This window comes from Bombina bombina, chromosome 3 (genome assembly GCF_027579735.1).
Source record: "Bombina bombina isolate aBomBom1 chromosome 3, aBomBom1.pri, whole genome shotgun sequence".
Taxonomy (NCBI): Eukaryota; Metazoa; Chordata; class Amphibia; order Anura; family Bombinatoridae; genus Bombina; species Bombina bombina.
The window spans coordinates 119,295,319-119,322,213 of NC_069501.1; the positions used below are offsets into that span (position 1 = coordinate 119,295,319).

Consider the following 26,895-nt stretch of genomic DNA (forward strand, 5'->3'; position numbering starts at 1 on the left):
CCGCTAAGACCAGACCTTCTGTCGCAAGGTCCTTTTTTCCATCAGGATCTCAAATCCTTAAATTTAAAGGTATGGAGATTGAACGCTTGATTCTTGGTCAAAGAGGTTTCTCTGACTCTGTGATTAATACTATGTTACAGGCTCGTAAATCTGTATCTAGAGAGATATATTATAGAGTCTGGAAGACTTATATTTCTTGGTGTCTTTCTCATCATTTTTCTTGGCATTCTTTTAGAATTCCGAGAATTTTACAGTTTCTTCAGGATGGTTTAGATAAAGGTTTATCCGCAAGTTCTTTGAAAGGACAAATCTCTGCTCTTTCTGTTCTTTTTCACAGAAAGATTGCTATTCTTCCTGATATTCATTGTTTTGTACAAGCTTTGGTTCGTATAAAACCTGTCATTAAGTCAATTTCTCCTCCTTGGAGTCTGAATTTGGTTCTGGGGGCTCTTCAAGCTCCTCCTTTTGAACCCATGCATTCATTGGACATTAAATTACTTTCTTGGAAAGTTTTGTTCCTTTTGGCGATCTTTTCTGCCAGAAGAGTCTCTGAATTATCTGCTCTTTCTTGTGAGTCTCCTTTTCTGATTTTTCATCAGGATAAGGCGGTGTTGCGAACTTCTTTTGAATTTTTACCTAAGGTTGTGAATTCCAACAACATTAGTAGAGAAATTGTGGTTCCCTCATTATGTCCTAATCCTAAGAATTCTAAGGAGAAATCGTTGCATTCTTTGGATGTTGTTAGAGCTTTGAAATATTATGTTGAAGCTACTAAGTCTTTCCGAAAGACTTCTAGTCTATTTGTTGTCTTTTCTGGTTCTAGAAAAGGCCAGAAAGCTTCTGCCGTTTCTTTGGCATCTTGGTTGAAATCTTTAATTCATCATGCCTATGTCGAGTCGGGTAAAACTCCGCCTCAAAGGATTACAGCTCATTCTACTAGGTCAGTTTCTACTTCCTGGGCGTTTAAGAATGAAGCTTCGGTTGATCAGATTTGCAAAGCAGCAACTTGGTCCTCTTTGCATACTTTTACTAAATTCTACCATTTTGATGTATTTTCTTCTGAAGCAGTTTTTGGTAGAAAAGTACTTCAGGCAGCGGTTTCAGTTTGAATCTTCTGTTTATGTTTTTCATTAAACTTTATTTTGGGTGTGGATTATTTTCAGCAGGAATTGGCTGTCTTTATTTTATCCCTCCCTCTCTAGTGACTCTTGCGTGGAAAGATCCACATCTTGGGTAGTCATTATCCCATACGTCACTAGCTCATGGACTCTTGCTAATTACATGAAAGAAAACATAATTTATGTAAGAACTTACCTGATAAATTCATTTCTTTCATATTAGCAAGAGTCCATGAGGCCCGCCCTTTTTTGTGGTGGTTATGGTTTTTTTGTATAAAGCACAATTATTCCAATTCCTTATTTTATATGCTTTCGCACTTTTTTCTTATCACCCCACTTCTTGGCTATTCTTTAAACTGAATTGTGGGTGTGGTGAGGGGTGTATTTATAGGCATTTTAAGGTTTGGGAAACTTTGCCCCTCCTGGTAGGAATGTATATCCCATACGTCACTAGCTCATGGACTCTTGCTAATATGAAAGAAATGAATTTATCAGGTAAGTTCTTACATAAATTATGTTTTTAGCTACGTTGGGGTTGTAGTCAATCCTAAGAAGTCTAGTAAGCTAAATAAGAACTTTGACGTTCCCTGTTATAGGAGGTTTTCTCTGTACCAGACCGGGCTACAGAGATTATTTCTTGGGAAGGGGTGAGACCTGGAATCATTTTTCTCCATCTCCAATTTTCAAGAAGATGTTTACAATAGCTGATTCTATTAAGGAGTCTTGGCAGACGATTCCCAAGGTGGAAGTGGTGATTTCCATTATGGCTAAGAGGACCACTATCCCTATAGAGGATAGCTGTCCCTTTCAGGATCCTATGGATAAGAAGTTGGAGGCTTTGTTAAAGAAAATGTATGTTTTCCATGGCAACTGGTGGTGTGCATTGCCACTGTCACCAGCGCAGCGGCCTACTGGTTTGATGCTTTATCTTATTCTATTAAGACAGATATGCCTCTTGAAGAGATCCAAGATAGGATTAAGGCTCTTAAATTGGCCAATTCCTTCATCACAGATGCATCCCTGCAAGTCATTAGGTTGGGAGCAAAAATATCTGGTTTTGCTGTTCTAGCTCGCAGAGCTTTAGGGTTGAAATCCTGGTCTGCGGATGTTTCATCTAAGTCCAAACTCTGGCAATTCCCTTCAAGGGTAAGACTTTGTTTGGCGGAAATTATTTCTGATTTTACAGGAGGAAAGGGACATTTTCTCCCTCAGGATAAGAGAAATAAACAGAAGGGGTGTCAGAGTAATTTTCGTTCCTTTCGAAACTTTAGGGGTAAGCCTTCCTCACCCTCTTCCAAGCTGGAGCAGGCCAAGTCTTCCTGGAAGCCCAATCAGTCTTGGAACAAGGGGAAGCAATCTAAGATGCCCGCAAGTGAATTAAAGTCACTTTGCTCAAGCCTGGATTCGGGATGTCCAGATCCCTGTGTGGTAAACATTGTGTCCCAGGGATACAAACTAGAGATCAAGTCCTTTCCTCCCAGGGGCAAGTTCCTCCTCTCAAAATTATCTGTAGACCAGATAAAAAGAGAGGCTTTTTTACATTGTGTTTGGGTTCATTCCGCCCTGAGAGTGATAGTTCCTATTCCAATGCAGGGACAGGGTCTGGAATTCTACTTCAATTTCCCAAAAAAAGAGGGATCTTTCAGGCCACTTTAGATCTTAAAAGTCTAAACAAGTTTCTCAGAGTACCGTCTTTCAAGATGGAAACTATTCATTCCATTCTTCCCTTAGTTCAAGAAGGTCAGTTCATGACAACTGTGGACCTAAAGGATGCGTACCTTCATATTCCTATCCACAGGGATCATCACAAGTTGCTGAGGTTCGCGCTTTTAGACAAGCACTTCCAATTTGTGGCTCTTCCATTATGCTTTGCCACGGTTCCCAGAATTTTCTCAAAGATCCTGGGGGCTCTGTTGGCTGTGCTCAGGTCACAGGGCTTTGCAGTGGCACCATATCTGGACGATATTCTAGTTCAAGTGCCATCTTTTCATCAAGCAAATTCTCATACGGAGATCTTGTTGTCTTTTCTTTACTCCCACGGATGGAAGGTGAATTTGTGAAAAAGTTCCCTGATTCCAGCTACAAGGGTAGTGTTATTGGGAACAATAATAGATTCCATATCAATGAGAATATTTCTGACAGATTAGGAAATCAAAGATCTTCGATTCTTGCCTTGCCATTCAGGCCTCTCCTCGGCCTTGTCAGTGGCCCAATGTATGGAGGTAATTGGTCTGATAATAGCTGCTGTGGACATCATTCAGTTTGCCTGGTTCCATCTCAGACCCCTGCAGTTATTTATGCTCAGGCAATGGAACAGGGATTATGCAGATCTGTCTCCATGATTGGTGCTAGATCAGGAGACAAGAATTACTCTTCCGTGGTGGTTGTCTCAGGATCATCTCTCTCAGGGAACCTTCTTCCGCAGACCTACCTGTGTGATTGTGACCACGGATGCCAGCTTGCTGGGTTGGGGAGCTGTCTGGGGCTCGTTAAAGGCTCAGGGTCTATGGACTTGGGAGGAGTCAGTTCTTCTCATAAACATCCTAGAGCTGAGGGCAATCTTCAATGCTCTCCTAGTCTGGCCTCAGCTTCAGCCCGGTTTATCAGATTCCAGTCGGACAACATAACCTCAGTGACTTACATCAATCATCAGGGCGGAACTCGGAGTTCCTTGGCCATGTCAGAGGTGTCCAAGATTATTCAATGGGCAGAGACCCACAATTGCTGTCTATCTGTGATCCACATTCCAGGAGTAGACAATTGGGAAGTGGATTTTTTGAGCAGACGGACCTTTCTCCCAGGGGTGTAAAACTGCTGGACAGCAGCCGCCTGAGAAAATCACGGCTCATTCTACCAGGGCAGTTTCTTCTTCCTGGGCCTTCAAAAATGAAGCTTCTGTGGAACAGATTTACAAGGCTGCATCTTGGTAATCTTTGCACACTTTTTCCAAATTCTATAAATTCGATACTCTTGCCTCGGCTGAGGCTTCTTTTGGGAGAAAGGTTCTTCATACAGTGGTGCCTTCTGTTTAGGTTCCCTGTCTTGTCCCTCCCTTATCATCTGTGTCCTCTGACTTGGGTATTGATTCCCAACAGTAATTGATGATGATCTGTGGACTCTCCGTGTCATTAGAAAGAAAACGACATTTATGCTTACCTGATAAATTTCTTTCTTTCTTGACAAGGTGAGTCCACAGCCCGCCCTGTATTTAGACAGTTTCTTTTTATATAAACCTCATGCACCTATGCACCTTGTGTTACTTCCTTTCTCTCCTTTCCCTTTGGTCGAATGACTGGGGGATTGTGAGTAGGGGAGTGATATTTAACGGCTTTGCTGTGGTGCTCTTTGCCGCCTCCTGCTGGCCAGGAGTGATATTCCCAACAGTAATTGATGATGATCCGTGGACTCACCGTGTCAAGAAAGAAAGAAATTTATCAGGTAAGCATAAATTTCGTTGTTTTTTTTTTTTACAGAAAGAGTGGTGGATTTATCAAAGGGATACTATACCCACATTTTTTCTTTAATGATTCAGATAGAGCATGCAATTTTAAGCAACTTTCTAATTTACTCCTATTATCCTGCCCATTTTTTATACAGCGCCTGGGTAGCACTTGCTGATTGGTAGCTAAATGTAGCCACCAATAAGCAAGCGCTATCCAGGGTGCTGAACCTAAAATGGGCCGGCTCCTAAGCTTTTACATTGCTGCTTTTCAAATAAAGATACCAAGTGAACAAAGAAAAATAATACTAAATTAAACTTCTAATAAAGGTGGTAAACACACAGACTGTAAAATAATTCAAATATGCCTGGGACATGCATAAGGCTATCCTAAGAAAACCGTAGCATGTAACATGGGTAGACTTGATGCCAGGCCTTTTGATTTTTCTCTACCATCAAATAGTATGTTTCTGTGCTTTATTTTCTATGTATTTGTTTTTGTAAGAAACACTTTTTTTCTTCTCAACAACTTTAACTAATAGCCCTTTTTTGTATACACAGTTGTACACACTGCATATGATTCTTTTAAACATAAATTAGATGATATAATTTCCTCAAATGCTGGTACCCTGCATATGCGGTGTATACTTGGAAAACGTTGGTTTTTAACATGTTAATTTGTCTTCTGTTCAAAATGTATCAATGGCAGAATTTGCCATTAAACTGTTTTAGTATATGATGGCACAGCTATCATCCTTTTTTTCCCCTCTATTTTCACGTCCTTCAAAAATTCCTTCTCACCGAGGCATAAGGATTATGCAAGACTTTATACTACATATAAAGCTACCTAATTAAATGTCAGGTCTAAGCTAAATTATTGATGATGTATATTTTTATATTTAAGTGATATCATCAATCCTAAATTATAAACGGACAGTTGATAAATTGCTTTTTTTGCTTTAATATTATTGTTAACCATATTTAACACATGCAATTCTTATAAAGCTAATATATCTAATATATTGAATGTAAAAGTCTTAAAATTACATGCGCTGTCTGAATTGTGCAAGTTTAATTTTGAATTTCTTTGAACTATAATTGACTTGTTATATGAGCCCAACATGCAAGCGGTATGGATTTTATGCAAGCTCTGTTAACTTGTATATATGCCCTCCACCTGTAATCTAGGTCGAAGTGTGTTCCTTTAAAAATAGATACTTTTTTTTTTTTTTTTTAATACAGGGATAAATATTTATACATGTTAATAAGATCATGCTAATAAAGACTGTATATATATTTATATATATATATATATATAAACAGACTTTTAATAAAGGCTAAATAGTTTTAAAATGGTTTAATTTAACTTAGGACAAATTGCTATAATGTAAGACCAGGATGCTGATGTTTTTGTACTTTTAAACTGAAAGCAAAAAAAATATATACATCACTGGTTATAGCTTGTTGCTTTAGTGCTTTTTATGAGTAAATAATAATGGTAATGCTTAATAATGCAGAGAGGCAAGTCTGAAAAGGAGCTTATGCTGTTCTAGTAATTATTAGAATCATTAAAAGGATTTCCCATCCATTATGCACTGGATGTAATTTCTTATAAAAAGTGATAATAAAATTTAACATTTTGGTCTAATAAAACAAAAATGTTTTCTTTACATGAGCATTAATGACAAGGAAATATGTCCATTTTTTTATGGTCTCTTACTGTGTGTATTTTAAATGTGAATTATTTTCTGGAATAGTAGTAAAATAAAATATCTATTTTGAGCTTTGTAGAAAATAACAACGAAGCTGCTCACCACCACCACCACCACCAAAAAAGCATTATGATAAATATTGAAATTCATAAATAACAGAGAAAACAATGTAAAGTAATAGTAATTAAAGCAGACACTCTTATGTCCTTACTTGCAGCCATTTGATCGGTATACAACTTGATTGGCTCCACTGGACATCCTTAAAGGGACATGAAACCCAAAAAATTTATTTCATGATTCAGATAGAGAATACATTTTTAAACAACTTTCTAATTTACTTCTATTATCTAATCTGTTTTATTCTCTTGGTATCATTTGTTGAAGGAGCAGCAGTGCACTACTGTTTCTAACTGAACACATGGGTGAACCAATGACAATCAGTTTACATATGCAGCCACCAATCAACAGCTAGATCAGTGCTTTCCAAACTGTGTGTCGTGACACATTAGTGTGTCGGCGGCAGTGTGTAGGTGTGTCCCTGCTTCAGCACAATTTTTTTTTTTTTTATTTAAATCTCTTTTTAAATGTTTTTTTTGGTTTCCGACTTTCTGTCTGCCTGCTATGCATATCACATAGTTGACACGTGATTGATTACCTAGTGGGTCACAGATCATCTTAACCTATTGGCGCAGCTTAGCGGGAACTGAAACGATTCCCATTGGCGGCACATTGGCTCCTGACTGCATGTGTAGTCTCCTTAATCGGCTTGTGACTGCACGTGTAGTCAGTGAGTGGGACATCAGTGTGTTTGCAGCGCGGGCAGTAGTCAGTCGGTCTCGCAGAGCTCTGAGGGAAGTCAGAAGTCAATGTTTTGGTTTTTTGTAGCTAGCTCCCAGTAGTGCATTTCTGTTCCTGCTATTGATATATGAATAGGAAGTGGAAGCTTAAAAATGCTTAATGATGAAATGCGAGTGTCTTTAGCTAATATTCCACTAAATATTCAGAAACTATTTTCATCCCATCAACCTCATACATTCTATTAAAGTAGTAAGTAGCTATCGGTGTTATTAAACTTTTTTTTAATTCTTGAACATACATACTGTTACTTGTAAATATATTTTGTTATTATATAATTTATGTATGTGTCCGTATCTCTTGAAACAAGTTAGTTTAACCTGTTTACTGTGTCGCGTAATGATGTAGGTCTAAAAAGTGTGTCGCCAACATGAAAAGTTTGGAAAGCTCTGAGCTAGATCCTAGGTTCTCTACTGCGCATGAACTTTCCTAGATAAACATTTCAGCAAAGGATAACAAGAGAAAGAAGCAAATTAAATAATAGAAGTAAATGGGAAAATTGTTTGAATCATGAAAGAAAATGTTTTGGTTTCATGTCCCTTTAAATTTAAACATTCATTTCTTGGTGGTGTTGTAGATATTCTCATAAATAAAATGATTACTTGTTATTTTTTTCATTATTTTATAAAATATAATTAAAGGGACACTGAACCCAGATTTTACCTTTCGTGATTCAGATAGAGTATGCAATTTTAAGCAACTTTCTAATTTTCTCCTATTATCAATTTTAAAATTATCTTGGTATCTTTATTTGAAATGCAAGATTGTAAGTTTATATGCTGGCCCATTTTTGGTGAACAACCTGGGTTTTTCTTGCTGATTGGATAAATTCACGCACCAATAAACAAATGCTGTCCAGCGTGCTGAACAAAACAAATTTCTTAGATACCTTCTTTTTCAAATAAAGATAGCAAGAGAACCAAGACAAATTAATAATAGGAGTCAATTATAAAATTGCTTAAATTTGCATTCTCTATCTGAATAACCAAAGTAAAAATTTGGGTTTAGTGTCCCTTTAAGAGGTCATGGCAGCTAAACTGCTATAAGCAGTATATATGCCACACAAGAGAAAATGAGATGGTGAAATCTTAATAGGTCATTAAAAATCTCTTGATTTTGTGTAGTAATTGTGCTTGTCCCACGCTCCCTAGAGAGGCCAAATAGTAATTCTGTAACCTGCAAGGCAATAGATGGTTTAGGCAATTTGAAACAATTTTAAACCTAGGTTACAGATTTAGATTTTTGTCCTCTCTAGGGAGCGTGGGAAAAAGCAGTATTTTTATACAAAAGCAAGAGGTGTTTAATGTCCCTGTCATTCGCCACTACTAGGTTCAGGACCATCTTTAATATTGACTGGACCCTGGGCAAATATTTTCTTTCCCCCCCCCCCATGCAATTTCACTCTCCACCCTAACATCCCAAAAAAACAACAAAATCAATTTATTTTCTAATATTTTTTAAAAAAATGATTAGCTCAGCGGATCATCCACTGCTCGGCTAATCCTAAAAATATGAAATAAATTCTAATAAGTGAAACTAGACCTAAGCAGTACTAATAAGTAAATAAATATATAAATTCCTCCACTGTAGATTAATATAATATATTTATTTACTAATTAATTAATCAAATGTTGGTTTTTAATTGATATATTATACAGTATAATTTTTTGAAGTACATAAAATTTAATGTGATGCATGGCATTGCATAGTAAAAATCAGTGGTGGACCTAATGTCTACAGGGCCCCGATGCAAGAATTTATTTTGGTCCCCCCTAAAAGCATCTCGCCAGTTTTGGGATATTCACTACATATTTATTGTTTAGACAGCCACTGTACAGCACAATCATGAATACCAAGGTAAGGCCTAACATAACAAACTCCCCTAACCCATATATACACACACTCCAGAGCATACACATATATATGTTCACACAAACACACACTCTCCAGAGCATACACATATATATGTTCACACAAACACACACTCTCCAGAGCATACACATGTACACACACGCTCCAGAGCATACACATATACACACACTACAGAGCGTATACATGTACACATAAACACACACATTCCCTCTTACACGTACATACTTTACAGCATACATAATATAACCACACTTGGCATAACAAACAGCACATGTTAAATAAGCAAAAAGTAAATGGCAACTCACATAATTCATTTAGATGGGGTGTTTTTTTATTTCCAATAAAGTGGAAAAGGCTTTAGGAATCTGTACTGAGGCCAATATTAAAAATAGAAAGTATGTGTGCACTGTGCAGTATACTGAGGTGTGTCTGACCTGTAAGGGGGAATCCTGACATTTGGGGAGAACAAAATCAGCTATGGATCATCTAATCAAGCTGATGCTTTTGAATGTGATTGTGGTGTGAGGTTAGGTGGTTAAAGAGATTTAGGGCAGCCAACAGTAGCAAAGCAAGGTAAAGACTGAGGAGGATGCATGGTGGTGCAGACAAATATAAGTTTACTGACTGGAACAGCAGAACTACTATGGAAAGCTGTAAAATCTGAGACAGAAAGAAAAAAAAAAATCTATAAAAATAAACCTTTCCTTAATTTGTGAAGTATTAGCATGACACTATACATCAGCCACAGCAGCACATGTCACTTCTCTGCTAGGTAGAAGTTCCCTCTCACTAACCTTAATGTGTGAAGTATCAGCATGACACTATACATCAGCCACAGAAGCACATGTCACTTCTCTGCTAGGTAGAAGTTCCCTCTCACTAACCTTAATGTGTGAAGTATCAGCATGACACTATACATCGGCCACAGCAGCAGATGTCAATTCTGTTGGGTAAAAGTTCCCTCTCACCCTGCACTAGACAATGCTGCATGGGGAAGGGGTGTGTGTGCACTCACTTATTCTTCCCACTGTCACCTTTCTACAAATTAATGCTCCCTAACAAACTTCAGTTAGCTTATCTAAGGGCCACAGCAGAAAGAGCAGGGATAAGAGGACAAACAGACTGGATGCTGTCTGTCCAAGGCTGCAGGGATACAGTGTAAGACAGTCACACAGCCTCAAGATTGAAGAGAGCAGTGTCTGCAGATGTTCAAATCCTCACGTGCCTGCCGCTCCAGCTTTCTGCGGCATGCGCCCAGCCCTGCCCTGAGCAATCCCCACCACCAGAGCAGTTACCTGGTAACCCCAGCAGGACCTTTTCTGATGCAGTGAGATTGGCTGGATGCCGAGTTAGGGCTTAGCAATCAGTGCTGCACAGTGCTCACCTAAAACAGCACTAGCTTGGCATGACACTGGCACGGTCCAGCACAGTTTCTCACAAATAAATATAAGCAGAGAACTTTTGACTGTGACAATATTAGGACTGACTTTGTGTGACCCAAGTCACATGACATTAGCAGTCTGGCATGAACCAAAAACATTTTTTATTTTTTTTGGACTATTGGGCCCCACAACAAAAACTGGGCCGTGGACAGCTGCCCCTTTTGCCCTGTGTTAAACACGGCCCTGACTAGGTTGTGTGAAAGATTGTGAATTCCAGCTAATCTTTTTCTCTAAAGACTATCAGAGCCCTTATATGTTAAAATGTTTTATTATATAGTTTAGTAGACTTTTAGATATCAATGATATTTTGAGGTTTCTAGTGGTGATTTGCTGCTGTTATTTTAAGAATTTAGATGGTATAACAATCAAAAACTGGGCGAATACCAGTGTCTTGGCTCCTGAGAGATTGAGATGGAGTTTAAGAGACTCTTTCCCCCCCCCCCCCCTTCTCTTTTTTTTCTTCCCTCCTCGGCCCCCCACCTAGGGTGTTGTTTTTTTAGCATTAGTATTTTGTTGAATTTCATTATGTATACTGCTACAATCGGCAATATTATTCTTTCTTTTTATTATTTAGGCGTGTAACCTTGTGTAGCTATAATAAGTATATACATATGTTTACAGACAGTCTGCTATGTCTTGATGTTTTCTTTATAGGTTAAAGATCTTATGCATTGATGAGTTCTATATGTTTTGGTCATAATATGTAAATAATAAAATTTTATAAAATAAGAATTTAGAAGATACATAAGTAGCCGGGTACATTTATATGAAGATTTTATAATGTAGTGGAAAAACCTGTTCGAAAAGTTGTACCTCTCCTTATGTAATTTTGTATTGAAAAATTGTTGTTTTTCAGATATGACCCATAAACTTTAACACTAAATTAAATAATTATAAAATGACAAAAAGTATTAGTTGCTGTATCACATTTGGTTCTGCTGTTTAGACATGTACATAGATAACCTTAAACTGCATTTTGTTATTAAGGCAGAAATAATTTATGGTAACAAACAGAATGTCTTAATTCATGAGACATGGCAAATTGTGTTAATACATGGTTCATTTTTATTTGAATTTTTATTTTTCTAAGAAACTCAAACATTTGCAAAATGTGTTAATACAGAAGCATGTATATCTTTAATTATACCTTAATAATAATTTTTTTATTATGTTTTTTTTTGTAGGTGCTCCTCATGGAGGTCCCTCTCATGGTCCACCTTCAAGTTCTTCTCATGGCCCACCCACTGGTCCACAACATGGCCCACCCTCTGGTCCACAACATGGCCCACCCTCTGGTCCACAACATGGCCCACCCCCTGGTCCACAACATGGCCCACCCCCTGGTCCACAACATGGCCCACCCCCTGGTCCACAACATGGCCCACCCTCTGGTCCACAACATGGGCCACCTCACGGTCCTATGCACGGCCCACCTTCAGGTCCACCCCATGGACCATCTCATGGACCACCCCATGGACCATCTCATGGACCACCCCATGGGCCACCACATAGACCACCTCATGGACCTGGAATGGGTCAAGCTCCATCCACTGGTCTTCTTGGAGCAAGACCTGGTTTAATACCACTTCAACGACCACCAGGAACTCCTACACACATGCAGCGTTTTCCAAGGCCTCGTATGATGCACAGAGGCCCCCCTCCTGGTCAAGGTGGTTTTGGAATGAGGGGGCCTTTTCCACCTCAAGGTCACTTTCCTAGATCCAGAGGGCAGGGGGGACATGGGGGCTCAGAAGAAAGAGAAGAAAGGCCATTTCGAAATGAAAGGCAAGGATTTAATCCTAATAGAGAACAAGAAAGGTTTGGCAGAAGGCCTTATGGACATCGAGATGAAGAAGAAAGGGAGTATTTTGGTAACCGCCATGATGAGCGGGACTACGAGAGACATTCCAGTCGTGGTAGAAGAAGCTGGAGTCGTGGAAGCCCTGAGTATGACCATCACAGAGACTCAGAGGAGAGAAATCGTTGGTCAGTTGGAAGAGAGAGAGAGAGGTTGCCCAGCAGAGAAATAGAGAGACAAGAAAACAAATCTCCTGATATGGCTGAGTATGAGGAAAAACACCATGATTCTTTTGGTATAGAAAATGTAGACCCTGTTCCTGAATTGCAAAATGAAGAACCTAAACCTCCAGGAGAAGAATCTGTTGAAGATACTCCAACAAAAAATGCTGCACCAGTAGAACAATCAGAAAATGATTCTGTGCCTACTGAAGAAGCTTCAAGCTAAGACTTATTACATTAAAAGTAACATTGTTACTTTTTGTAGAGCTTCAAATTTGTACAGTATGCTGTAAAGTATTTGCTTCTGCTTCATTGACATCCTTAATAGTTTCTGGTGAGTTGTAACTGGCCTTTTATTTAAAATGACTACAAGCTTTCTTCAAGATTACAAAGATAACAAATAAATCAGCCTTGATTCTCTTTTTCCTTGAGACACTTTAAATATTCATTTTAAAAGTTTACAGGTCTTTTTTTTTTTTTTTAAACAGAAGGAAGAAAAAAAAACCTTTAAGCTCTTCAAAATAGTAGGGATGTGTTTTTAATAAACTTTATTTTCATAACAAATGGTGTGATAATTATTCCAGTCCTAGCATAACAAAAAATAAGGGTTGTTTAAAACCCTGTATTAATAATATATATGTATATGGGTGTCAAATATTTTTAAGGTTATGAATGTTGTGCAGTTGAAAAGTCCCATGTTTTTCTGTTTTGTGGAAATACTTGTAATTATTTAAAATTCTCCCCTGTCGTAGTTAAGTATAGTTTACATATTTGACCTGTGCTCATATTTGGTTAACTTCAGTGTTTTTCAGATATTTGAAGAGCTTTTTTCAATGTATAAGTAATCAGGATTTCATTTTTCATTGACTGGCTAGAATTTCGTCAGTCACTGTACAAGTGAGATAGGACTGATTCAAACTTTAATTGTTCAAGGTTATACTGGCAGTTTACTGGAATATATTTTTCTACTTTCATCTTCAATATCTTTGTTCTTGTCATTTTTATTAAAAAAAAATTTAATGTAAAGCTATGCTGTCAATTTAACCATCAGAACTAATTTGCATTGGTTACCTCTGCATCTAAATAATATTGTTTATCACCTTTTTTTGTTTATGGTTTACTAAAACCATGAGTTAATGAATGATGCTCATAGGTTGTTGTGGTTTTTTTTTTTTTTTTTTTGGTTTTTTTTTTTATTATTATTTTATTATTTGTATAGACAGATATGGATAATTAAACCCGCTTTAAAATGCCAATTAAATGTTGAGTACTTTTGTTTTAGAATTGGATTCTTTCAATTGGGTAAATCTTCTTGTGGTTGCTGTAACATTTTGAAAAGAACTGCTCATTAATTTAATATTTTTAACCAATACATTGAAATTCAGCTTTAACTACATCAACATAACATGTTTGTTATTAACTATAGTGATCATTATATGTTTCATTATGTAAATGTAAAGAACCTAAAAACCTAGTGTCAGCATTACTACACACACCAGATTTGGTGCAGATTTTTGTCAGAAACATCTGCAAAGGCAAACTGAAATTGTTTTGCATTAGAAACTAGAACTTTTTTTTCTTTAATAATTAATTTATAACTTCCTAATTTTAACTTCAGCAAAGGAAAAATGAAATATATAAAACTACTATTTAAAACTGAAATAATGTGCATTGCATTGAGTGCTTTTTATTAGTTAAATAAAATGTATGTATATAATATTAAACACAATTTTAAAAACTTGTAACACCATTACTATAGACAGGAATTGTAAGCCCATTCATAGATGTTTTTTTATTTATAAGTTGGGTTACAGAAAGAAAAACAGAACAATTGTCAAAACAGAACGTTCCTAGAAAAACAATAATAATCACATTTCAGAATAGTTAAATTGCCTTTATAATTTACATATAATCTCAAACTCAAATTAATTCAATATTATAATAGATCATAATAAGTTTAGATGTTTTACTTTTGTATGTTTGAAAAGACCTTTTACAATAAACTTGTTAATAAAACTTAATTGATTCCTGGAGATTTTAGAGACTGTTAGGTTTGCCGCAAATTCTTTTATACCTTTAGTGTCTCTTATTAGTGGTTTTATATTCCTGCCTGTTGCAGCCATGTACAGACTTATCCATAAAACTAAGCAAGCAAGCAATTCTTTCTTGTAGACTTGTGCACTGACTAAACTTGTGTAACATTTCAAACACATTATCAACACTAAAATCGTAATGTGCTTTAAAGGTTTCATATTTTTTATACATTAAACGCTTAGCAATGAATCTTATTTTCTATTGATTGCTTTATCATTTCTTTTTGGATATTCTGTTTTGGTTTTACAATTTACAGCCTTATCTATTCAGGCCTAAAGGCCTTTAAAGGGATATAAATGTCAAAATTCTTATGGTTGAGATAGAGCGTACAGTTATTTTTCTTTTTAAACCCAGTTGCCTTGGTTGAAACTTGTTCCCTTTCCAGGAGGTCTTAGTGAAGTAGACACATGTTAAGGGTCTGAAAAACTGTGTAGCAATGTTAAGCTTCCTGTAGAAGGTGCTATAGTTCCAGCAGGCAGTTTTGAGTGACAGCAGCTCCATCTTCACTTACCACGACTAATATACACTGTTTGGATGTCTCCTTTACAACAATGCACTGTTTTTTATTCTTTATCAGTTCTTCTAAACTAGCTATACATGTACATGGTCACAATCACTAGCTTGGTGTAACAAAGAGTTTTACCATAGAGTGGCTAGTTCTACTGCACTCTGAAGTTTAGTCTACATGTTGCATGCATGACATTTCATTTATTTTACCGAGGGTTGACAATTCCTTTTGAGAATGTATCTTACCCCACACCAAACAGCAAAAAGAAAGGCACATGCAAAACAAAATATTTTCACCAAAGTCATGCTGATCGCACTTCTCCAATTGTTAAGATACCCTGAAGTGTGTATTTGGCGGAACAACAATTTGTTAGTCTTAATACCAATAATAAGACTGCTTAGCTATTATAAGGTTCCTTATTACTATGCCAATTGCAAGTTAGCTATAAGGACACAATGCCCCTTTTTTGAATGGTGGGGACATTTTTCTGTTACGAGATCTTACAATATACCATGTTGTGGACCAGATGGTGAGGTAAGGGTAATAAGAGTGCTATGAGGTATTTGCTATTGTTGACTGTTTCCTAGCAGCTGGGCTAAAGCTTGTTAAGTTATTAGATCTTGTTATTTATTTAGTTTGTAGTGGTTCACACCTTTTTTACTCATAAGGTCTTAAAGCACAGTTATATTGAAATATAGATTGCAAGCACCTACCTCTAATAATATATCAGTGAAACCGGTCTCATTTCTTATAAAGCAAGTTTCTGAGTACAATATATATTATATAATAAGAAATGGAATTGAGAGAGAATGTTAGAAAATAATTTTTTATTATGCAGATAAATTAGCTTACAGAAGTAATAAAAATGAAATTCATTAAAATCCAACACACACAGTTAAATTTACTAAATTAATTAAGCTTGCTTATAATAATAGTTTAATGTGACTTATCAGATGACAGCATTCTTATTTATCTTTTTGTAGTATCAACAATGTGACCTTGGACACACGTCTGTACAGTTTCTCTACGTACTTAATATTACCTTTCTTAAACTTATCATTGAATTATATGAATCCTCCATTTAAGAATTGCTAAAATCTACTTATACAAGGTTATATAAATCCTCCATTTCAAGATTTGCAAATAAATTCATATAAAACATCACTTGTAAGTAATTTAAACTTACTAAACACATTTCTAAAGAATATATAAATCATGTACTACAGGATTACATACAAATACATACATATATAAAATGATCTGTAATTATTAGCTTTGATTAGTTGCAAAAACAAAATATCATACTTTAGTTTACCATATTCAGTATCCTTTCTAAAGAATTTATTCTTATCAGATAGAAGCACCGTTTTTAGTCAAACAGACATACTGCAAATAAACTATTGCAGTGCTAACAAATGCTCTATGTGAATTCATTCTCAGCAGATAGAAGCACAGTTTTTATTCAGTGCCTATCACAAGTTTATCATAGTATAGAAAGTTAGTAACTGCATAAATAGCCTTCATTTCTATAAAATGTCAGTTCAGTTTTTTGTATTCTGAAACTTGTAGCATTAGATTTTGGGGCCTATCTATCAAGCTCCGAATGGAGCTTGACGCCCCGTGTTTCAGGCTCGCCAGAAACAGCCGTTATGAAGCAGCGCTTGATAACCCTGTCCGCCTGCTCTAAACAGGTGGACAGACATTGCCGAAATTCAACCCGATTTAGTACGATCGGGTTGATTGACACCCCCTGTTGGTGGCCGATTGGCCGCGAGTCTGCAGGGGGCAGCGTTAAGATGGTAATAACCCTAGAGCACATTCCCTCTGAGGTGTATGTACATGTACACCTCTTCTTTAGCTCAGCACAGGTCATTTGAAAATGTGTCCATCAGTTTATGGTGACTTTTTTTTATTTATTTTCTTAAATTCACAGAGGCTCCAATATGGCCTAGTAACGTCTATACAGAGGATTATTCAATGTGATATAGGATGGTACTCACAAAGGTGAAACACCCAATGTGCAGGTGACGCAGACTGGATCAATTGGCAGTGGTCCAGCTCATTGTGTGCCAGCAAATCAAGCACTCGATCAAATGAACAGCAAACCAGACATCTGTTCCTGTGAGTGATAAAACACAGCTCCCATAGCCAAGTACAGTATAAACAGGCAAAAGTCACACTTACAATGAGGAGCGCACCTCCAGGTGCAATAAAGGCAAGCTGGGACCTCTCAGTCGCCCAGTGGACTGTGCTCAGGCGTTGAAGGATTCCACTCACCAGCCACACAAAGTATGAAGGATTCCCCAGGATAACAGCAATTGTATTGTTAAAACAAAATTTTATTAAAACAAAGCAACACGTTTCTCAGCCCCTCTAAAGCTGTTTCCTCAGGCTATACAATAAAAATATGAATCGATACACTTGCTATATAAACCCTTATTATACCTGTTATAGGTTAATTGATACAGGCCCACCCCACCCCCCCCCTTCCGATCCTAAATCATCTGTGTTAACATGCTCATTGACAACCATATTCTAGCCTTTACACAGCTGATATATAATCTTAGTGATGATATCACTATAGAGGCAAGGCTAAACCCTATTTCATTAAACATAAACTAAATGCCTGATCTATCTAATATAAATGATTGTTTCCTATGCAAAACTGCATTTGAATATAAAAAAAGAGGGAGCTAATCTATATAGAAATAGATTAAAAACATAAAAACAAGAGAATCTCCCTCTGTGTGTGCACTGAACCACATCTGAATGTGATCAGTTGGTGGATCTGTTAGGCCTGGTCTTAGTTGTCTCTGCAGACAGATAGATACATATAAAAGGATAGAAAGTAATATAATATAAATAATGAAAAATATCCAACTTCGCTGACTGCTCTATAAGGTTGTAATGTTTAACATAGTAGCTCGAGAAACACTGACAGTTTTGTCAGGGAGGTGTGTGTGTGTGTGTATTTGTCCAAACAGTGTGTATGAATGATGTTAGACGCATTACACTTTCACATAATTTAGCCGTCAATTAAATGCTAGTAGGCGCTGGGCTAACCTTGGTCATATTTAGAGATATAAATTCGCTAACAACATATGTCAAGATGTAAACAAACCTCACAATAACAAATGAATGGGACTGCTTGTCCTTATATCCATACTAGTGGTCAGAACAATGGAAACACTGGGGGGAGGAGGACTAAAGGTCCCTCCCCCAGAGGTGCACAAACCTCAGGATAAGACCAATGGTTATTGAGTGAACTGTCATCGCAAGCGTTGAATACTTGCGCAACAGGCAGTGGGAATTTGCTCATAAAGTGTGTCATATTTGTAATGAAACAACCAATGAATACTGTGGGAATTATCTAAATAGCGGCACAAGTGTGTACAAACGTGGGATAACTCATATAAAATTAAAATAGTGACAATCTATGACGAGGGAAAACCCTACCTAGGTATCCAAATGACAGGGGCGATCTGCAAACAAATAATAATATATACTATTAAAGAATATGATTTCCAATAGTCATGACTATATGTGGGGGTACAAAGACCCAATTGATCCGTGTGATGAAGCATCAGTGTGATATATAGTGATGTATAAGCACAGTGATGCCTATTGTGTAAAGAGATTTAAAAAAAAAAAGCTGCCCCTCTATCCATATAGGACATAATAAGGCATCAGTGTAAAAAGTTGTGAAAGGTTTAATAAAAGAAGGGATAATATAATATCCTTCTTATAGAAAATATAAATCTACTAATAATGATAATATTGTATGAACTCAATGTGTGATATAAGGCCAATGTGTTAGGGCAACACCTAATGTTATGTGAATGACTAAAAGAGCTGACCCATGATGTGGTAAGCAACAAAAATGAATACCTTGTATGTGTCAGAAAGAAAAAAAAACACGCAAGATCTTCACCAATCCTGAGAAGAAGAGCAAACAAAGGCTGGTCAAAAAAATATTTCAAAATAGAATGGGTAAAATGAACTGGAGAATGATATACTAAAGTGTCTGCCTACTGCACGGGAAAAAAATTCTGCCTTATCTAAACAACAAAAAACTAGAGGATGGCAACTCCTATACAGTTCGGTGCAATATGACAGTGGCAAGAAATAACCATCTGTGATATATCTAACCATATGTGCAACACAGAATATAGGATAGTGGTGTTTGGTATGTGTGAGTGGAGTTGAGTGTGGGAGTGAGAAATACATATAGGATGACATTCTACTAATACTAATAAGCTCCAACAGAGCCTGCCAAGTGGCTATCACCAAATGCTAATCGGTGCAACAGTGATACAAATGTATAGGCGGGCAAGGCCCCTTGGAAGTTTAAATAAATGCTGCCAAGTCAAAATCTTTGTTCAAACCATTAGATTGCAGAGTCTTTAATTTAGGGATCCAATAGGATTCACGTCTCCTAAGGGTTATAAAGGCATTTGTTTGGACTATGGATATAAATTCAATAGGTAAAATCCTCATAGGATTTGTAAGAGTCCCATGTGCAATTAAGCAATGTCTCAAGATACTATGGTTCTTAGACTTGTTTTTAATATTGGCAGAGTGTTAGCCCCATCTTTCTTTCACTTGGCGCCAAGTGCGGCCCACATACAAAATTTAACAGATAAATTACAAAGGATGATTCACAGGCCATGTGTATTTTGATATTAAACATCTCCCCAGTCTTATGCAACATAAAAGTGGATACTCAATGTGAAATATGAGAACATATGCCACATCGTTTCTTACCACACTTGGATATTTTATGTCTGGGCCTGGTCCCCTCTAAAAAGCTGGACTGTAATTTGGGTTTATCTCTCACTATTTTGCTGGGAGCCAAAAGGGTCTTGAGAGTAGGTGCTTTTCTGTAGACGACTTGGTTTGGCTCCAATAATTTTCTTAAGTGTGAAATCGTTAGTCAATATTGGCCAATGTTTTTGTAAAATTCTATTGATCTCACAATAATTAGAATTGTATCTAGTTACGAAGAGGGGAGAGTTAGAATCCTTAAAGCTTTCCTTAGCCTTATTATTCCTACAAAAATATTGTGTTATTTCCTCTTCTCTAACCCTAATGAGTTATTTGTTGATAAGTTCACTATGTGCAGAATTATATAACATTATTTGGTGGGTTTACTGGCCCTTTAACAGCATTATCATAGGCTTCACATTACAGTCATGGTGTTTGCATGGCTTTTTCCAAACCATCATTTAAGTAAGATTTAACTAAACTATGGCAAACAAATGCATCATCAAAAACTAATAATTTATTTTCACCCTATGTGAAAGGGTGAGAGAGAAGGTGAATGAGAGCGATTGATAAAAGAAAAAAAAATGAGCAGGTAAGATGATATATAGGAATGAACACGATATGTATGTATATGTGAGCAAGCAAGGACAGAAAGGAGAAAGACAGAATCTGGGTGCAGCGGAATTAAAGCTGTTTCAAAGACAGGATTCAAGCACAGGGGCTCTAGATTCAATTATAACACATTTTAAACATTATACAACATTCAGAAATCTGTTTTCCTGCACCCAATTTAAGAATTTATAGCGTTAAAAAAAAGAAATATGAGCTCTAATTAGAGGTGGAGTATGTAGTTCAGCTATAAAAAAAAAAAAGAACTGTACAGTGTGTCAAACACATGCTTTTTGATTGTAAACGGTTGAAAAATAGGTCTTGATGCAAGGTTGGCCAATTAAGCAGGTAATGGTTCATATATATATATATATATATATATATATATATATATATATATATATATATATATAATTAATTTTCAATAAGTGGAAAAAAGTCACACAGCTATCATTTTCAATGAGTGGGAAAAAATGTCACACAGGTATATGCCAAAGCTGACTGCACAGGGCACACAGATACAGAGGATGCAGCATTTATCAGGACATTTTGTGAGAACAAGATGTCCTTCTGGTTAACTCAACTTCAAAGGTAGAAATAATTAAATAATAAGTAATCTCACAAATGGTTAACTGTAATGAGAACAGAAACAGAGGCGCCACATGTGTAGATCAATCAAAGCTGACAGTATACAAGCGAAACAAGACACAGGATACTCACAAACGTGAAGGCACTCTCTTGTGCCTGTAGAGGCAGGCTGGTATTTTCACAGCAAACCAGCTAGCTGTACCAGGGAATCCCCGTTGTGATGTCCTGTGATTGTCACAACAGCAACCCTTGTCTGGGTCACTTCCAGCAGAATGGAACTAAAGTGGAGAGGGGAGAAAGGCTAAACAGCCCTTAGGTTACTTGCAAGGGAAAAGCCACACAAACACCAGACTTGTAAAAAAATATACCAAGTATTTTATTGTTCCAAAAATAAAAATACCATCAGTGCAACGAATTACAGCTGGGTGTGTTAAAAGGCAAATCTCCTTGTGTATGCAGAGATAATAGCGACGCGTTTCTCAGGGATAACCCTGTTTCATCAGGCTCTGTTTAGGAGATTTATCCCTGAGAAACGCGTAATTCGTTGCACTGATGGTATTTTTATTTTTGGAACAATAAAATACTTGGTATATTTTTTTACAAGTCTGGTGTTTGTGTGGCTTTTCCCTTGCAAGTAACCTAAGGGCTGTTTAGCCTTTCTCCCCTCTCCACTTTAGTTCCATTCTGCTGGAAGTGACCCAGACAAGGGTTGCTGTTGTGACAATCACGACAACCATAGGACATCACGACGGGGATTCCCTGGTACAGCCAGCTGGTTTGCTGTGAAAATACCAGTCTGCCTCCACAGGCACAAGAGAGTCCCTTCACGTTTGAGTATCCTGTGTCTTGTTTCGCTTGGATATTGTCAGCTTTGATTGATCTACACATGTGGCGCCTCTGTTTCTGTTCTCATTACAGAAATGCAAAGGGTATACTCAGGCGCCAGCAATACGGAGGCTAAGGTTAAAATAAGGATTTATTATTATATTATTACAACTGCATGGATCCACGCTAAAATTTTAAAAACAATGATCTAAAAGTCTAAAAACATTCTATCTCTATAGTGAGGAACAGACTGTTATGGAGTTACCCTATACAGTACAATATGTCCCAGTGGGTTACCAAAGGGACAGATAAAAAACAACAATAAGTACAATTGGAAATTAAAAATAAATATGGAAAAAAAGGTAAAAAATGTGATTAAAAAATGAATGTTCAATGGATGATGTCCAAGTGAGTTAATAAAAAATTCTACTCTTGGTAGTGAGTGTCCGTGTAAAAATATAAAAAAGGAAAATGAAAAATGTGTAAAATGTAAAAAAGGAAATCCGAATGTGAAAAATTTAGTCAGTGAAAAAATTATAAGTGCGGTGTCCTGGGAAATTCAAAAAAATCAAAAAAATCAAAGTCAATATTAAAAACAATCCTGTGAGTGCCTCAAAGTGTTTAAAGAAAAAATCCTATGAGTGTCCAAAAGAAATCCAATGGTAGTCTGTTTATTCTGTGCTGTCCAGTGTGAAAGAAGGCTCAGTGTATAAAAATAATCAATACACCAAAAATAGTGCACCAAAAATTAAACAACAGAAAAAACCTGCAAGGAAAGAAACAAGACACAATGTGTAAAAACTTCACAATAAAATCCTCCTAATGGAATAGAGCTTACCAGGTCTACGCGTTTCGGCCTCTCATAGGCCTTTATCAAGACTGGTGGTAAGCTGTTTGTGTGATGATTACGGAATATTACGGAATATAGTGAAAACAAAGATATAATTGAGAAAATATTTCAAAAACACTGGTCACTCTTAAAAGAAGACGACCTAATAGGCGATAAATTGGCATTGAAACCAAAATTTGTGTATCGGAAGACAAAGAATCTACAAAGCAAACTGGCCCCAAGTATAGAAAAGAAGAAAAAGCAGGGCATCCAGGATACATTTGGGAAAGAAGTAAAAGGTTTTTTCCCATGCCCGCTATGCAAAGCATGCAAATGCGGAAAGAAAGCTACCACATTCCATAGCCACATCACCAAAGAAGAATATAAAGTGAATGAACTAATCAGATGTCAAGACACAGGAGTCATCTATATGCTACAATGTTCGTGCGGCCTCCAATACGTAGGCCAAACATCAAGAATTCTAAAAGATAGAATCCGCGAACATTTATTATTGATCGAGAAGTTAAACATGGACACAGTTCTATATAGTCATTTCTCGACTAAACATAAAGGTAACATCAAAGAACTAACCTTCATGGGAATTCAAAAGATCCAAAAAGACTGGAGAGGAGGAAATTACACGAAGAAATTACTCACCGCGGAATCGAAATGGATCTTTAATCTGGACTGCCTGCACCCAAAGGGATTAAACAATAAGGAAGATCTATCCCACTTATATAACTTGATCTGATTAAGTCTATTCAGAATTTTTATATCCCTCCTCCCCGGATATAAGTTGTCATAAGGGTGAAATGGTATCTCCCCTTTATATTAGACAAAACTAGCAAGTCCCACTATTATACTTCGATCATCATGGCCAGAGATTAATACCTCCCAGTTTCCCCTTCCCCATAGCTCTTTGTAGAGCCCCTATAAATTAGGGATATCCACTAAACCACAGTTTTACGTAGCAACACCACACCACCTTGCCTTAGGCCAGTTCCTATACACCGAATATCCCCAATAGTCCTCTATAGAATTGACTGTCACTGTATACCCTCCTGAGTCACAATTATCCTTAATTATTTTTAATGATTTTTAGAAGCGTGCCCATAAGGTATTAAATTACTAGATAGGAAAGTATGTATGACCAGTAGGTAAACGTATATGTTGCACAGTTCAGGCCTAAACCATAGTTTTACGTAGCTACACCGAATATCCCCAATAGTCCTTTACAGAATCGACTGTGACTGTATATCCTCCTGAGTCATTATTCTTAATTATAATTATTTTTAATTACTTTTCTTGATTTTTAGAGGCGTGCCCATAAGGTATCAAAAATATTAAATTACTAGATAGGAAAATATGTATGGACAGTAGATAAACGTATATGTTGTACAGTTCAGGCATAGACAACTTAAAGGATTTAGGATGACCTATAAATAAGAAATGGAGGGAGCGATCCCTCTAAGGAGTGTTAAGATCATCCTCAAGAGTATTTACATTACATTTAAATCATAGTATGACATACAGCCCAAACATGGAAAATTGAAAAAATCATCCTCTCTTGACAGGTTAAGATCAGTAACTTATAGAATATGGAGAAGAAGTAAGCCTTCTTCATATAAGGATTTTATCACCCGACCAATTAAGCCCTTGACCACATTTTCCCCAGATAAAGATGTCATAAATTGGCTGACTGACTCTTAAAGTAGAGCATTATCAGCAGATATCGCCACCCTCACCGTTCTCAATCCACTCACCCGCCCCCTAAAGCAAACAAAGAAAAATACGACACAACCACTGTTAATTCATTATTAAGAAAAATATGTTAACCACTGTTGATTCATTACTAAGAAAAAGATGACATAACCACTGTCAATTCATTACTGAGTTATTACCTTAGTTGAAAACAAATTTCATTTTATTTTATTTTATGAAACAAACTCCATTAGATATAGGAAACCCTAGGAAACCACTACCCTTATACGTTAAGGGTTAAGTGTATCTCGAGCAGACTTAACATAAAATGCTCAGCATATGCCGCATACAAAAAGATTTATAAAATCACAAATAATCCTACTCCATTAGAGAATGCCCATCACATGCCGCATACAAAAAGATTTATAAAACCATACACACATCTATTCCACTAAGGAATAGAACCGCAATATATAAGGCAAGAAATATATAATAATTTCCCCATTCAAACACACCGGATCCTAACAAACTATTACAAGACATCGTAAATGGAATGATCTCCCTCTAATAGTAGTCATAAGAACGTATAGGGATATAACATAAACAAACCCCAGATGACATACATCCTATCAGAGTATAGGGTTCAGACACACCTTAATTATTCACACACAAAAAAAGTAATGTTAAGAATCGGACACCCCTGAACCAATCACGATCGCCAACTAGTGACGTCATGACCAATGGGATCACTTAAAAATCGGAATAAGAAAAATTGTTTAATATATGAAAAATCCTTTAAAACTACGAATAAAATTACAGCAAAGTCTAATAATATAAGCATCTGGCGAGTGTCACTAACAGGAGGGTAAAACTGTACCAGACGTAAGTGAAACTAGCAGCCAGAATGCTTACGATGAGACCCAAACCGGAAGTGACGTCACTACTATACGGAGGCTAAGAACTATGAGCAGAATGCCTATAGCCATAAGGCATTGTTAACAAAATTCTTGCATTTACACAAAGTCTAACATGAGTCATAGGATGTACAATAAAAATAGAATCTATAATATTAATGAAAAACGGAAAACCGGAAGTCACTAACTAGTCAGACTTCCGGTCACAAAGATCAAAGCCCCTATAAAAGGCCAACACAAACAGCTTACCACCAGTCTTGATAAAGGCCTATGAGAGGCCGAAACGCGTAGACCTGGTAAGCTCTATTCCATTAGGAGGATTTTATTGTGAAGTTTTTACACATTGTGTCTTGTTTCTTTCCTTGCAGGTTTTTTCTGTTGTTTAATTTTTGGTGCACTATTTTTGGTGTATTGATTATTTTTATACACTGAGCCTTCTTTCACACTGGACAGCACAGAATAAACAGACTACCATTGGATTTCTTTTGGACACTTATAGGATTTCTTTTGGACACTCATAGGATTTTTTCTTTAAACACTTTGAGGCACTCACAGGATTGTTTTTAATATTGACTTTGATTTTTTTGAATTTCCCAGGACACCGCACTTATAATTTTTTCACTGACTAAATTTTTCACATTCGGATTTCCTTTTTTACATTTTACACATTTTTCATTTTCCTTTTTTATATTTTTACACGGACACTCACTACCAAGAGTAGAATTTTTTATTAACTCACTTGGACATCATCCATTGAACATTCATTTTTTAATCACATTTTTTACCTTTTTTTCCATATTTATTTTTAATTTCCAATTGTACTTATTGTTGTTTTTTATCTGTCCCTTTGGTAACCCACTGGGACATATTGTACTGTATAGGGTAACTCCATAACAGTCTGTTCCTCACTATAGAGATAGAATGTTTTTAGACTTTTAGATCATTGTTTTTAAAATTTTAGCGTGGATCCATGCAGTTGTAATAATATAATAATAAATCCTTATTTTAACCTTAGCCTCCGTATTGCTGGCGCCTGAGTATACCCTTTGCATTTCTGTTCACACTTGGTGGTAGCTAGGTACCACCGTCTCAGGCACACAAGGTTTAGTTGGCGCTGGGATACATCTCCTCTGTTCTCATTACAGTTAACCATTTGTGAAGCTACACCATCGTTTGGGTGAAGACCGAGAGCTGCCTGTTCTATTTCTGGACTTTGTTGGATACCATTTGAACTTATCTATTGCCAGATTGGTCACGTGCTACGTCTGTATATACACATATTTTTAACAATTTTAATTTTTTTACTCTATGTATATGGTGTGACTAGTTGCACACTGTTTTTAGCATTTTTTACCTTTGGTTACTAGCGCCTCCTATAGGGGACCTGTGGTATTTATTATCACAAATATCCCTGGATTCATATAATAATAAGTAATCGGCAGCCATTTCTAGTACTATCTGAGCAAAAACCATTAAGGTTTAATGCAAGAGTCATTAATGAACATACAAGACAATCAGAAGAATATAAGTAATATACACAGGCTAAAATAAGCACAAAATAAACACGCTGTGTCAAAACAGTTGACTAATATCTCTATTAGAGGGA

General features: G+C 36.6%; 1 protein-coding gene across 1 annotated transcript in view; it reads left to right on the forward strand.

The window, feature by feature from the left end:
• The window catches only part of SCAF4 (SR-related CTD associated factor 4), a 122,555-nt gene extending 109,534 nt beyond the window's left edge, over nucleotides 1–13,021 (forward strand). Inside the window, exon 13 of the mRNA XM_053705175.1 lies at nucleotides 11,623–13,021. Coding sequence (XP_053561150.1) covers nucleotides 11,623–12,683 — 1,061 coding nt within the window. The 3' untranslated portion in view covers nucleotides 12,684–13,021. The remainder of the gene's footprint in view (nucleotides 1–11,622) is intronic.
• The last annotated feature ends 13,874 nt before the right edge of the window (nucleotides 13,022–26,895 follow it).